At 37.6% G+C, this 15029-nt stretch overlaps 1 protein-coding gene across 1 annotated transcript in view; it reads right to left on the bottom strand.

The window, feature by feature from the left end:
• LOC126964542 (innexin inx1) overlaps nucleotides 1-15029 on the bottom strand; it is an 87874-nt gene that overhangs the window by 54590 nt on the left and 18255 nt on the right. Inside the window, exon 2 of the mRNA XM_050807734.1 lies at nucleotides 169-522. Coding sequence (XP_050663691.1) covers nucleotides 169-420 — 252 coding nt within the window. The 5' untranslated portion in view covers nucleotides 421-522. The remainder of the gene's footprint in view (nucleotides 1-168; nucleotides 523-15029) is intronic.

Here is a 15029-nt window from a genome sequence, read left to right as displayed (position 1 = left end):
CGCGAACTCGCGAGATTTCACACATCTAACTATATATTTTTATGATTATTTAATTATCGCTAGTCATGATCATGTCAGTGACGCGAACCCCTATCAAAAAGTGCCCACCGAAAAATCAGCTCAAAAATCTGAAACTAACGACACACAATTTATAAGAGTGACACTAACCTCTCTAGCAAAGGCGTCAGGCATCGTGAAGGTGGAGGTGATCCAGCAGAACGTGTTGACCACATGCGTGGGCAAGCCCCCACCCACGATGCACTGTATCGGCTGGCCCACATACTGCGTAGCGGTGATGATCAGTGAACAGGTTAGCAGCAACACCGTCGTGAACACATTGTGCAGTCTGAACACGGCGTTGTCAGTCCTTATCTCCTGGTACTTGAAGTACACGCTCAAGCCCCCCAAAAGCTTGAACATCTTGTGCTATGTCTATAGCATCGTATAGGAATGTGCGTTCTACTTAAAAATCAGTCTTTTGAATTGATACGCTCGCTACTTGATTATTCAAGTGTCTTGAATCTGCAACAAATAGAGAATCACCTTAGTTTTACAATAACAGATAATTGTCAGTGAAATCTTGAAACGGTTTTATGTTTTCTGGGAAAAAGTTCACCCGATGTTAATAGTACGTCCTGCCATTATAACGCAGGTGCCTCTCAGGATTTCTGTGCGGTATACAAAAATTAAGTTAAGCAGCTCGGCACTTTGAGACTTTAGATGTTAAGTACCATTACCAGTACCTTCACTTGCTACTTGCTTGCACATTACTGCTTCATGACCGAAAAGGGCACCGTTGTGATGCCAATCTAGTAGGCATCCGTGTAAGAATCCTCCCACAAATTTGATAGATTCGCCTGATATTGAAGTAATACCTTTGAAATTGCCCTTTTTCTTTCGACAATACTTCTAAAGCTCATTTCACTGTCTCCATTAAAAACACTAAACTAAACCACCTAACCACCAAAAAACTGCGAATGGAAAATGAACCTTGTTCGGAGTAAATCCATCCAACAGCATCAAATTACAAAATATATTGCTTAGTAGATAAAATTAATTATTTATACGCGTTTAACCATTGATCAGGCCGGTTCCAGTTACGATTAACCATTCCTCTATAACCATTATAGTGCCGGTCCGAGTAACCATTTTAACCATTGTAACCAATTAATAGTAGTGATCCGCGTACTCACCATTAGAAACATTAAGTATGGTTATTTAACGAGTATCATGATGGAGGGATTCCATAATATTTTCTGGTAATTTTGGTCATTAATATTTAACTCAATCTGACGGTACATTTTCTCGATGTCGGCACTATAAGCCTATTTATATTGTCGCCATTTTAATATTAATTCTGAAAGATCTTGTAGTAGATTACACCAGACCAATCATCAAATTCAAATTCAAAAACACTTTATTCATGTAGGTCACAAAAATGACACTTATGAATGTCAAATAAAATATATAAATATTGTTTCTTATTGAATTTACCGCTACTTCGTAAAGGATTGAGCTAATGAGAAGAAGTAGCAAGAAACTCATTGCCACTCTTTTAAGTCAAGATTTACATTTTAGTTGTTTTACAAATCATTTCAATTACAATATATGCAAAGTGACGCAACAAAAATACTCAAAAGTCAAAAACTGAAAGGCTTACATGAGTAAGTCAAAAAAAGAAAAAAAAGTAAATTAATACTTATAAACACAATAGTTATTGAGTATAGTAGATGCATCAATCCACACATACCGTAAATAAATAGAGGCATTATGTGAGCATTTACTAAAATAAAATATATAATAACATTAACTTTAAAGGAAATAATAATAATAAAAAAACACATCAAGCAGACCTCCCGGTAACAAGATCATCCAGCCCCCACCAGTAGCACCCGTTCACGAGCATGACGCATGGACCAGCCATCGCCTCCCTCGATCATTTTTTAGGGAAGGGAACGACCCGCCCCACGTCGCCGCCATCAAATGATAGTACCAACAACCCCATCACAATATCTATATATATCTCTAAATGCACCCCTTTTCTAATTTTATGAAACGTATCGCTTAACACCATTTGCAAAGCAGCCTGTTGCAAATATATCAAAATTGTTACACAGTGCTGAAGGATTTCTGCGTGGGTTTTTAAAACTACTAAATTTGACATATACTAGGTTGATAACATAAGTCATGATCGACTGATCATAAAAAACCAATCGATTGATAATCTAAAATAAAAATGTTAGCTGAATTGGTTAGATCTACATTTGCAGTGTATTTCGTCAATAAGTAAGTGATAATCACAACTTTCCAAAACTTTTACCGTAGTTGGCTAGACAAAAATTAACACTTGACTGATAACAAATAGAGTATTCAACAGCTTGTTAGAGTTAACTTCGATTAAGTATTTCGTGACCGTATCATTTACAGTCACTTTCTGTTTATAACCGTTGACCTAATAATATTTAGAATTGATGTTTCCACATTTTTTTGCGCCTGTATAAGTTATTTTGATAAAATAAGCTATTAAATTACATTTGTAACCAAAATTTACGAACGATGGGGAACTCGAACTCGCGACATCTCAGGGGGCCCACTCGTAAAATCGATATCGTGGCATTAGTCGTGTCGAATTCTACTCTTAGTTACATCGTATTCAATGTCGAAACGATGATTGAATGAACGAAACATTTTTCAATATTAGCGGTCCTAACCCTACTCTTAGTTGAAAATGTCAGCGACGAATATTCGAATTTCACAAATAATCAAACGTCACTTTTACGATAATCTCAACGACACCTTATAGGCTGTCGATGTTATTTTCGTTTCAAGTTGTATAGATATATTTGCCATACAATATACATACTTAATAAATGTTATTAAAATAATAATATGTGATTTACTATTCAACAGGATTTTTTTACTACCAAGTAATTTAAGTCATTTTGTTGATCGGTTATGCGTAGAAAGTAATGCAAATGGCCGCCTAAGAAATAGGAAGTCGACGAGAAGGGTTGAGTTACTTTTTTTTTACATTTTATTATTTGCAAGTTTTGTTTTATTTATTTAATTTTAAATGGTCATATTATATTCAGATCATAATTTTTTAATATTTACATTTTGTGTAAGTGATACTAAATTGGTGGTGCAGAGTCTGGCATGGTCCTTAATGGCGCCTAAACTATGTTTTGACTTTTGACGTTTAACAGCTACATAGCACAGATAATATTTGGTTTTTATAGGTTTTCGCATAATTCATTCACTCTAACATCGTAATAAAATCAAGATATTAGTCTATGGTTTCGATGTTGTTACGATAAACGATATGGAATACGAATATTTGTTAGAGTAGGGTAATATTCGGAGTACTATTGTATCCTTCCGAATATATCGTTGTCGATTTTGCGAGTAGACCTCCAGGTTCCGTCCGAGGGCTCATCCAACTGAGCCAAACGTTCGAGTGACGTAATCGTAAATCTTGGTACCCCAATAATTGCATATTAGGAAATTTACTTGAGGTGAAGCTACTTCAAATCTAAACAGCGATTTAATTTAATTAACCCAGAAGTTTGGGGTATAACTTTAAAAAAATAACAAATTGTTTAAACTATGCTATTACAAAAACGTACTTTATTGTGCCAATGACATATAAACTAAATAAAGGCCCATAACAATGACATAGTTTGGCCTGTAAAAGCTGCGAAAGGTATTTCGTACCTAAGTTTGGTTGTACTCTTAAAGCCTTTTACCTACGCATATGATCGAGCCATTTAGAGGGTATGTAAAGAGGTTGATAAATGCTCGCAAAATACCTCTAAGTGTAGTTATTGCATTTTCTGTATTCTAACCTACTCATAACTCTTTTGAAGATTTTATGTTTGATTTACTTATTGCTATGTAGAATTATTAAAAAAAAATAAATGATGAAGCTGTTTACGGCGTTTTTGAAAAAGTAGCGAATGAGTTTTTCACCACTTCTTTCCAGGTGAGGGTAAAGTAGTAATGTTTAATTTACTTAAAAAAATTTTATTTATAAAATTTCTTACTTACTGAATAAATGAGTTTTAACTTGATTTTCTTAGGTATTTATGTTCGAAAAGAAGTTTAATCAGTAGATATTATGATTTCCGATAAGTGCTTACTCTATCCTAATACACCGTTTTCGCTCACATCCTCTCATTCATCCATCTTAATTTTATTATGCTTAGACTTTTTTAAATTAAATTTCTCTCTCTCCTCTCTGCGACCGTTCTCCGCGACCTTTTCCGCCTCCGACGGACCTCGAAAGTCGCGGGTTCGATTCCCGCATGGTTCATAAATTTTGTTTGCAAATATAAACAATTTGTTTATAAACATAAACAATTTGTTTACAAATTTAATGTATTTTTTCCCAGAAGTGAGGTATATCACTTTAAAAATAACAAATTGTTTGATCTTTTTTACATGACGCTCGTCTACAGAATCATACTTATTTTTTATGGAAGGGAGGACAAACAAGCGTACGGTACACCTGGTGTTAAGTGATCACCTAAGGAATCGCAAGAGCGTTACCGACGTACAAAGTATAAAACAGGACATACATATGGATTCGAAAACGAAAACACGGAGGCGGGCGGGAATCGAACCGGTGGCATCGTGGTAGGATTTTTTTCCAAATTTCTGTACTAACTATTAAGATATGTACAAAATTACTTATAATCTATCTATAGTAATTTACAATTAAGCCTTATATATGTAGGTCTCAGAAACTTATTTGTACAACCCAATCTACGTGTTGAGGGATAAAACTTTATTATGCTTAAAACGTCATCTGGTTTCATCTGGAAAAATCCAGGAAACTGGGAAAACCTGGCTATTCATCGTGGTCAACGGTTCTACTTATTACGTCACCAACGTTGTTTTGCTGTTAATATTTCGTATATGTCCTTACTTATGTTACAGCTGCGAACAAGTCGAAAAAATAGAGGTTAACAGTTAACCTCTATTTTGAGCAATGCACACACACTAGCACAAAGTGTCATACAAATCGCAAGTGTAAGACGTAGCTTGTTACGCACACTAAACTAATGAGCCTGGCCTGTTTTCATCGTTTATCTAGCAACGAGAGGCTCTATCTAAACGTACAAATTATCTAAGACAGATACTTATACACATGAATTATAGTTTAAAACAAGTAACGACAGTTGAAATTTATTGGGTTTAATTGCTGATTTAAGTTTATTTACAATTTAACTTTTTGAGGATTTCCTTTAGTCGCCTATCGTTAGGTTTATGGAGGACCAATGTATGAACATCTAGATACCAGTGGGAGGCTCCGTTGCACAGGAAGCCGGCTAGATTATGGTTACCACAACGGCGCCTATTTCTGCCGTGAAGCAGTAATGTGTAAACATTACTGTGTTTCGGTCTGAAGGGCGCCGTAGCTAGTGAAATTACTGGGCAAATGTGACTTAACAACTTATGTCTCAAGGTGACGAGCGGAATCGTAGTGCCGCTCAGAATTTTAGGGGTTTTCTACTGCATTGTAAATGGTGGGCGTATCAATTACCATCAGCTGAAAGTCCTGCTCGTCCCGTTTCTTATTTTCATAAACAAAAATGAACGAATATAAGAAAAACATTCATTACATAAGGCCGTGTTATCGCCGTGGTGGAGTTACGACAGGTGCTTAAGATTGATTTGGTCTCACACAGCATGGCACAACTAATATGCAATTAGTCTGGCGATAAGGAGTTCGTTCAACCTGGCCTCTTGTGTATACAGGTGCGATTGTTACAGATCTACACAACTTATGCATACACAGGCTAATATGCAGTTACTTTGCTTGCGTAACAAATATATCTTAACCCTTACATTAAGGATTTGTCTTTTTTTTATGGAATAGGAAGACAAACGAGCGTACGGGTCACCTGGTGTTAAGTGATCACTGCCGCCCACACTCTCCTGCAACACCAGTGGAATCACAAGAGCGTTGCCGGTGGTAAGGCCAAGGTACCCATGTCGTATCGTCCCGGAAGCACCGCACAAGGAAGCGTTCCACAGCGTTGTAGTACGAGGAAGAAAGCTCCTTGAAAACCGCACTGTGCTGCTTCCGTTGTGCTCCAAGTAGATACCGCACTACTTAAGAACAATAGCTTTTTATTACGGCTACTACATACTAATTATTACATACCTACTTATTCTTAGTTTTAAACCTTAATTTTTTTAAATATATTTACACAGGGTATGTTAGTTCTGCATCCTAGAAGTGTTACAATACCTAGTGAGGGTTGGAATCAAACAATTATTCTGAATATATTTGAACAAACGTTTGTGTGGTAAAGGTTACTATAACATAAATGAAATATTAATGATACCACGGACTGGGAATGGAAAAGTATGCCCACAGACTACTAAATAATCAGTTTTATTGTACGATACATAGAAATCTTCATAATAAAGCACATATTTTATTCATTATTTCTATGGAACGATATTACATTGTGACCATATTTTTTTAGAAAATAAAGAAGCCCTCTGCGTTTCTTGCACCCGTTCTTCTCAGGTCTGAGGCATACTTTTTTGAAAGGGTGGTAGTTTTTGACTCTCAATAAGTGTCATATCATATTCTTATTTGAATAAAAATATTTGAATTTGAATTAGCACAAAAACAAAATTCGAAGCATAATTTTTGAAATATTTCCGTTAGATGTCGCTTGTGGACGGAAAAAGCAATGCAGTAAACCACTTTCAAGTCTACAAATACTATAGCCTAAACACATGATCGGATTTGGTACGGCCGCACCATCGGACGCGGTCTGACAGCGAAACATATTCGATGGTATGTCACATTGTCCATAGCACACACGACGCCGGACCAATAGGTGCGAGGCGCCCAACGAACCGTTCGATGGTCCGACCGTACCAAATCCGAACATTTGTTTAGGATATTATAATACTCAAATACAGTGTCTATAAATAGAATTAATCTGCAGTCAGTAATTTTCAAGAGTCAGATCTTTGAAGGCTTTTTGAAGGTAGCCATTTCGTATCGTCCCGGAAACACCGCACAAGATAGCTCATTCCACAGCTTGGTTGCACGTGGAAGAAAGTTCCTTGATAACCGCGCTGTAGACGAACGCCACACATCCAGATGGTGGGAATGATATCCTAATTTGTGGCGTGTCAATACTGCATCACCTCACATTTTTTTGATTTTTGATTTGACATACTAGTCTGAGCTCTACTTATTATCATGCGGTTTCTGTGCCATGCCATAAAAATCAAGGGAAGGCTTTGGAGGTTTAAAACATCTTATTTCCCATTTACATATAAATATAATGAACTGAGTTAAGCGCAATCGCATACCGTGTCAATGTCGCCTCGTTGTAATGTGAACAAGGTATCTGTGTTCATGACGTCATAGCTATTTCATTGAACTAACTTGAACGAATACAACAGTGTTTTATATGAAAATTTATTGAAGTAGGCGTTACTTTGAGGAAATGCATAGTTATACAAATGATTTGAGTTTTCTTTAGTGTTGATTCACATCATTCAAATCGTCGCATTTGTAATACAAAACAGTATGTGCAACTCGTACGACAAGTTGTCGATTGCCCACGAAAGCCAAGTTGAACGAAAACGAAGTTCCGGTCATTCGCTTGCACAATATACTATTGCAATACATCCCCGTGATTATAGCACCCGGGTACTTTAACTTCAACAATAGTCGTAGATCATAACAAAATAAAAAACGTGTGTGTCTCGTCTCGAAGTGACAATTTAAAATAATCTGAGGTGAAATATTAAATATTGAAATTATGTAACTTGAGAAAAGCTTAGGTTATTACGTATATTCTATGTATATTAATGTGGTAATGTAAGAAATGGTTATGTATTAATAAAGACGGGAATCGAAGCATACGGGTTAACGTGTGTTAAGTGATTCCACATTCTCTTGCAACACCAGAGGAATCTCAGGACGGTTGCCGGCCTTTAAGAAAGTTAAACGCGCTTTTTTTGGAGGTAACCATGTCGTATCGTCCCGGAAACACCGCACAAGGAAGTTCATTCCACAGCTTTGTAGTAAGTGGGAGAAAGTACCTTGAAAACCGCACTGTGGAGGAACGCCACATATCCAGATAGTGGGGATAATATCCTAATTTGTGACGTGTCGAGCGAAGGTAGAATTCGACGGCAGGAATCAGGTGAAAGAGCCCTTCGGAAAACTCCTCCGTGATGGTTAAATATATTTTATTCTTAGTTACAATTCTTAAATAGGTACAATAGAATTTTGTATAAATACATTATTACTATAATTATTTAATCCTACTAAAGTAACAATTGGTTAGAGTAAGAGGTTATCATTGCCGCCCCGGGAAATGTTATCTTTATACGTGGAAGAAATTTTCTTGAAAACTGCACTGTAGAAAACGCCACACACCCAGATGGTGATGACCCTTATTGTTTGACATGAGGTGCGACAGTGGAACTAGGCGATAGACATCATGTCAATCATTTGGAAACTACCCGTGATAAATCCGGGAGAAGACACACAATTAAGCGACGTCTGACTTTGCTATTGTATATACACTAAAAGTTCCTTGAAAACTGAACTGAAGAGGAACGCCACACATTTAGATGCTGATGATCCTGATAGTTTGATATGGGGTGCGATAATGGAACTCGGCGATAGACATCAGTTCAATCATTTGGAAACTACCCGTGATAAATCCGGTAGAAGACACACAATTAAGCGACGTCTGACTTGGCTATTGTATAAACACTCAAAGATCCTTGAAAACTGCACTGTAGAGGAACGCCACACATCCAGATGGTTATGATAATGATTGTTTGTGGCATATGGTTGGATAGGGGAACTTGGCTAAAGAGATCAGGTCAAACATTTTGACAATACCCGTGATAAATCCGGGAGTAAACACAATGCAGCGACGTCTAACTTTGCTATTGTATCTACTCTCAAAGTTCCTTGAAAACCGCATTGTGGAATAACGCCACACATCCAGATAGTGACGATAATGATTGTTTGTGGCATATGGTGGGATAGGGGAATTCAGCTATGGGGATCAGGTCAAAGATTTTGACAATCCCCGTGATAAATTCAGGAGTAGACACAATGAAGCGACGTCTAACTTTCCTATACATAGACTGGCACGAACTGCAGCAACTTAAGTTACTGAATGTTATTATTAAGATTGATCCCACAGATAGTTTTGTGGGACAATTATTTTAGTTATTGTTATGTCAAAGTTGTAATAAAAAATATTTAAATAACTGCAAACCCTCTCCGTTACTTCCGATAGCCGCTGTCCATCAATTAGCATTGTTAGTAAGTGTCCGTTAGAAATTATCATGTCACTACTAACCTAGTCTAGACTAGTGAACGTAGAACTACATATAAATAGACAAAGTCAATAACTTCATCAACTTCCTCGTGATATTTTCCTTATTTCTGACCACAACGTCTGACTTACTGTCTAGCTACACCAAATAATATGTTTAAGGTGATTCAATGGCTCTCAGGGAAAACAAATAATATAATTTGGTATTTTTACCTCAGTTACTCATTATGATGTGAAAACAAATTTGCGTAACAGAATACCCATCACATTCTGAAGTGAACTTCCTTATAAGGTGCGGAGAGTCACTCCAAGCAACGCCAGTTCAAGTTCACTAGTGTGACACATTTTTTTAATGAAAATAAGGGACGGACAGCTGATTGTAATTGATACGCCCTGCCCATTATAATGCAGTGCCGCTCAGGATTCTTGAAAAACCTAAAAATTTGAGCGGCACTAGAATTGCGCTCGAAACCGTGAGACATAAGATGTCAAATCTCATTTGCCCAGTAATTTCACTAGGTACGGCACCCTTCAGTCCGAAACACAATAATGCTTACACATTACTGCTTCACGGCAGAAATAGGCGCCGTTGTGGTACCCATGATCTAGCCGGCATCCTGTGCATCGGAGCCTCCCACTGGTCCCACATCTACGGTGAACAATTTAATATTGAAATTATGTAACTTGAACAAAGCTTAGGTTATTATGTATATTACTACTTCACGGCAGAAATAGGCGCCGTTGTGGTACCCATAATCTAGCCGGCATCCTGTGCACAGGAGCATCCCACTGGTCCCACATCTACGGTGAACAATTTAATATTGAAATTATGTAACTTGAACAAAGCTTAGGTTATTATGTATATTACTGTTTCACGGCAGAAATAGGCGCCGTTGTGGTACCCATAATCTAGCCGGCATCCTGTGCACAGGAGCATCCCACTGGTCCCACATCTACGGCGAACAATTTAATATTTAAATTATGTAACTTGAACAAAGCTTAGGTTATTATGTATATTACTGTTTCACGGCAGAAATAGGCGCCGTTGTGGTACCCATAATCTAGCCGGCATCCTGTGCACAGGAGCATCCCACTGGTCCCACATCTACGGTGAACAATTTAATATTGAAATTATGTAACTTGAACAAAGCTTAGGTTATTATGTATATTACTACTTCACGGCAGAAATAGGCGCCGTTGTGGTACCCATAATCTAGCCGGCATCCTGTGCACAGGAGCATCCCACTGGTCCCACATCTACGGCGAACAATTTAATATTTAAATTATGTAACTTGAACAAAGCTTAGGTTATTATGTATATTACTACTTCACGGCAGAAATAGGCGCCGTTGTGGTACCCATAATCTAGCCGGCATCCTGTGCACAGGAGCATCCCACTGGTCCCACATCTACGGCGAACAATTTAATATTTAAATTATGTAACTTGAACAAAGCTTAGGTTATTATGTATATTACTACTTCACGGCAGAAATAGGCGCCGTTGTGGTACCCATAATCTAGCCGGCATCCTGTGCACAGGAGCATCCCACTGGTCCCACATCTACGGCGAACAATTTAATATTTAAATTATGTAACTTGAACAAAGCTTAGGTTATTATGTATATTACTACTTCACGGCAGAAATAGGCGCCGTTGTGGTACCCATAATCTAGCCGGCATCCTGTGCACAGGAGCATCCCACTGGTCCCACATCTACGGCGAACAATTTAATATTTAAATTATGTAACTTGAACAAAGCTTAGGTTATTATGTATATTACTACTTCACGGCAGAAATAGGCGCCGTTGTGGTACCCATAATCTAGCCGGCATCCTGTGCACAGGAGCATCCCACTGGTCCCACATCTACGGCGAACAATTTAATATTTAAATTATGTAACTTGAACAAAGCTTAGGTTATTATGTATATTACTACTTCACGGCAGAAATAGGCGCCGTTGTGGTACCCATAATCTAGCCGGCATCCTGTGCACAGGAGCATCCCACTGGTCCCACATCTACGGCGAACAATTTAATATTTAAATTATGTAACTTGAACAAAGCTTAGGTTATTATGTATATTACTACTTCACGGCAGAAATAGGCGCCGTTGTGGTACCCATAATCTAGCCGGCATCCTGTGCACAGGAGCATCCCACTGGTCCCACATCTACGGCGAACAATTTAATATTTAAATTATGTAACTTGAACAAAGCTTAGGTTATTATGTATATTACTACTTCACGGCAGAAATAGGCGCCGTTGTGGTACCCATAATCTAGCCGGCATCCTGTGCACAGGAGCATCCCACTGGTCCCACATCTACGGCGAACAATTTAATATTTAAATTATGTAACTTGAACAAAGCTTAGGTTATTATGTATATTACTACTTCACGGCAGAAATAGGCGCCGTTGTGGTACCCATAATCTAGCCGGCATCCTGTGCACAGGAGCATCCCACTGGTCCCACATCTACGGCGAACAATTTAATATTTAAATTATGTAACTTGAACAAAGCTTAGGTTATTATGTATATTACTACTTCACGGCAGAAATAGGCGCCGTTGTGGTACCCATAATCTAGCCGGCATCCTGTGCACAGGAGCATCCCACTGGTCCCACATCTACGGCGAACAATTTAATATTTAAATTATGTAACTTGAACAAAGCTTAGGTTATTATGTATATTACTACTTCACGGCAGAAATAGGCGCCGTTGTGGTACCCATAATCTAGCCGGCATCCTGTGCACAGGAGCATCCCACTGGTCCCACATCTACGGCGAACAATTTAATATTGAAATTATGTAACTTGAACAAAGCTTAGGTTATTATGTATATTACTACTTCACGGCAGAAATAGGCGCCGTTGTGGTACCCATAATGTAGCCGGCATCTCTCGCCGTATTTTAGGCAAGGCAAGGCACTACATGCAGGTTGGCTAAAGGTACAAATTTTATCTTTTATATCGTCAAATACATGCACATACACGACTCTACTGTCCCAAAGGCCATCTGTCTGTCGATATATGTGCTATTCGCAACCATCTGCAAGTCATGCTTGTTACAAAATACCCGACAGAATACACGAGTGGATTACAATTGCTTTCCGCTCACGACGTAGTAAGTACAGGTAACAATTGGTCATTCAGCACGTTTACATAACGGCTTTGTGCAAATATCCACGGCGTGCTATATCGATGGAAATTTGAAAGATTGGTGTTAACAGGACAACTTTAGATTACTTTGTATGTGTAAACAGCTTTGAATGTAAGAATACTAAAATCTATCAATTCTTAGTATTAAGTAACCTTGTAACTAAATCAGTGGTAGACTCCTTTGCACAGGATGCCGACTAGATTATGGGTACCATAACGGCGGCTATTTCTGCCGTGAAGCATTAATGTGTAAGCATTATTGTGTTTCGGGCTGAAGGGCGCCGTAGCTAGTGAAATTATTGGGAGAGAATGAGATTTAACAGCTCATGTCTCAAGGGGACGAGCGCAATTGTAGTGCCGCTCAGAATTTTTGGATTTTTCCAGAATCCTGAGCGGCACTGCATTGTAATGGGCAGGGCGGATCAATAACCATCGGCTGAATGTCCTGCTCGTCTCATCCCTTATTTTAATAAACAGCAGTATATTTTATTAGAAAGAGCGCAAAATTTTAATCATTTTAATCAAATATACAATATTGTTCTGTCATTGCTATTGCTATAAAATAATCATAATCTAGTCCCAGGATTTCGGATCACTTAGATAGTAGGATTTACCACAGAGCCATTTTTTAATAAAAAATTTGAACTTATTTATAGGTAATGCCTGAACAGTGGCTGGGACTTTATTATAAGAGTGTATACATTTACCCTAAAAGCTATTATGTATCTTATGAAGCCTATTAGAATTAGTTTCAAGCAATCCTTTATTTCTAGTGTTATAATAATGAAAATCACTATTAAGAGCAAAAAGGTGACCATTTTTGTGAACGTTTATTTAATTTTCATAAATGTACTGACAATGAACAGTCATCATATTTATTTCTTAAATTTTTCTTTGAGAGACTGTCTATAACCTAGCTGATATATAGCACGAACAGCTCTCTTTTGCAGAGCAAACACTATATCAATGTCAGCAGCATGACTCGACAGTAAAATACCATACGTCATGATGCTGTGAAAATAACTGAAGTACACTAACCTAGCAGTCGCAACATTCGTATACTCTCTAATCTTTCTAACGGCAAATGCCGCAGAGCTGAGTCTATCTGCTAGTTGGGCAATATGTGGACACCACTGAAACTTGTTTTGTTTACTGTTTTGCAAACACTTTGTTTTTTACTATTTAAGCGCAGATTATTCGTCTCAAACCAACGCCATATCTTTGAGAGTGTATTGTTTATCTCGTCATCAATATCTGCACGTCGCCTCATTTTAAAAATAAGTGAAGTATCATCAGCAAACAATACAATCTCATGGCTATCATCTACCACAAACGGTAAATTATTAATATATAAAGAAACAAGAAAGGGCCGAGAATAGAACCCTGCGGAGCACCTATTCCTACAGGTTTACCCGAGGAGTCTATCTAATTTTAATCTAGGGTTTACAATCAAGGAGAGTCGAAAACGTTTATGGAAAAATAGCTGTGATATAAAAATATTTATTTTTAATCTTGGTGATAATTAAGTAGGAAATATATCTGTGTTTGCACTTTAAATATATGTAACTAACAACTAAGTTAATTGCAAATAAGGAAATAAATTTGTTGAAACGAGTATATTAAGTAAGTACATAGTTACTATGTACTAACGAAAACGTAAGAAGAAACCAAATATTACATTTACTAATAGGAGACTTGTTATACAGAGTGGCTCTATATTGGCGACATTAAATAAACACACGAGTGACGGGTCACAGATCTACTTAAAAGTAATAAAAAAAAATTCCTAAATAAAATAAATAATTCTCATAAATAAATCAATTTTCTAAACAATTTGTTATGATTTTAAAGTGAAAACCCTCACTTCCAGGATTAATACACATATAAAATTTTAAAACAAAATTTTATGAGCGATACGGGGCTCAAACCCACGACCACTCGCGTTCCGTGCAGTTACAAGAAAAACTAATTATTTATACAGTTGGGGCAGTAAAGTCCTCGAATGACGACCACGTACTGGAATACGCAGTGTTGGTAGGCCCCCCACAAGATGGACCGACGATCTGGTCAAGATCGCTGGAATACATTGGATGAAGGCAGCGCAGGACCGATCATCGTGGAGATCTTTGGGGGAGGCCTTTGTCCAGCAGTGGACGTCTTCCGGCCGATGACTCAAATTCAAATATTTTTATTCAAAATAGGGAATGAAATCACTAATTAAAAACTACTACCACTTTTGAAATTATTGCCTCAGAGAAGAACGAGCGCATGAAACTTAGAGGTCTTCATCTTTTCTTTTTTCAGTAAAATTTTGATACAATCCAAACAAAAAATACACGAATATTTTGCTGATGTTGAGAGTTAGGTACAAGTGTTGAGGTCAAGGAGGAGTTACAAGATATAAACAAAATGCTTAGAGCGAAATTATTTCCCGAGTCATCAAAGTATTTACTTTGTTAAGGTTAAAGTAGTTAGTATGTACTCCACTCGTCGGGGGATAGGGGAGGGGGTTGAATAAACTCTGGGGGGGA

The sequence above is a fragment of the Leptidea sinapis genome, chromosome 5 (assembly GCF_905404315.1).
Source record: "Leptidea sinapis chromosome 5, ilLepSina1.1, whole genome shotgun sequence".
Taxonomy (NCBI): domain Eukaryota; kingdom Metazoa; phylum Arthropoda; class Insecta; order Lepidoptera; family Pieridae; genus Leptidea; species Leptidea sinapis.
Note: the sequence above shows the minus strand (reverse complement) of the source record. Positions and strands in the feature narration are given on the sequence as shown.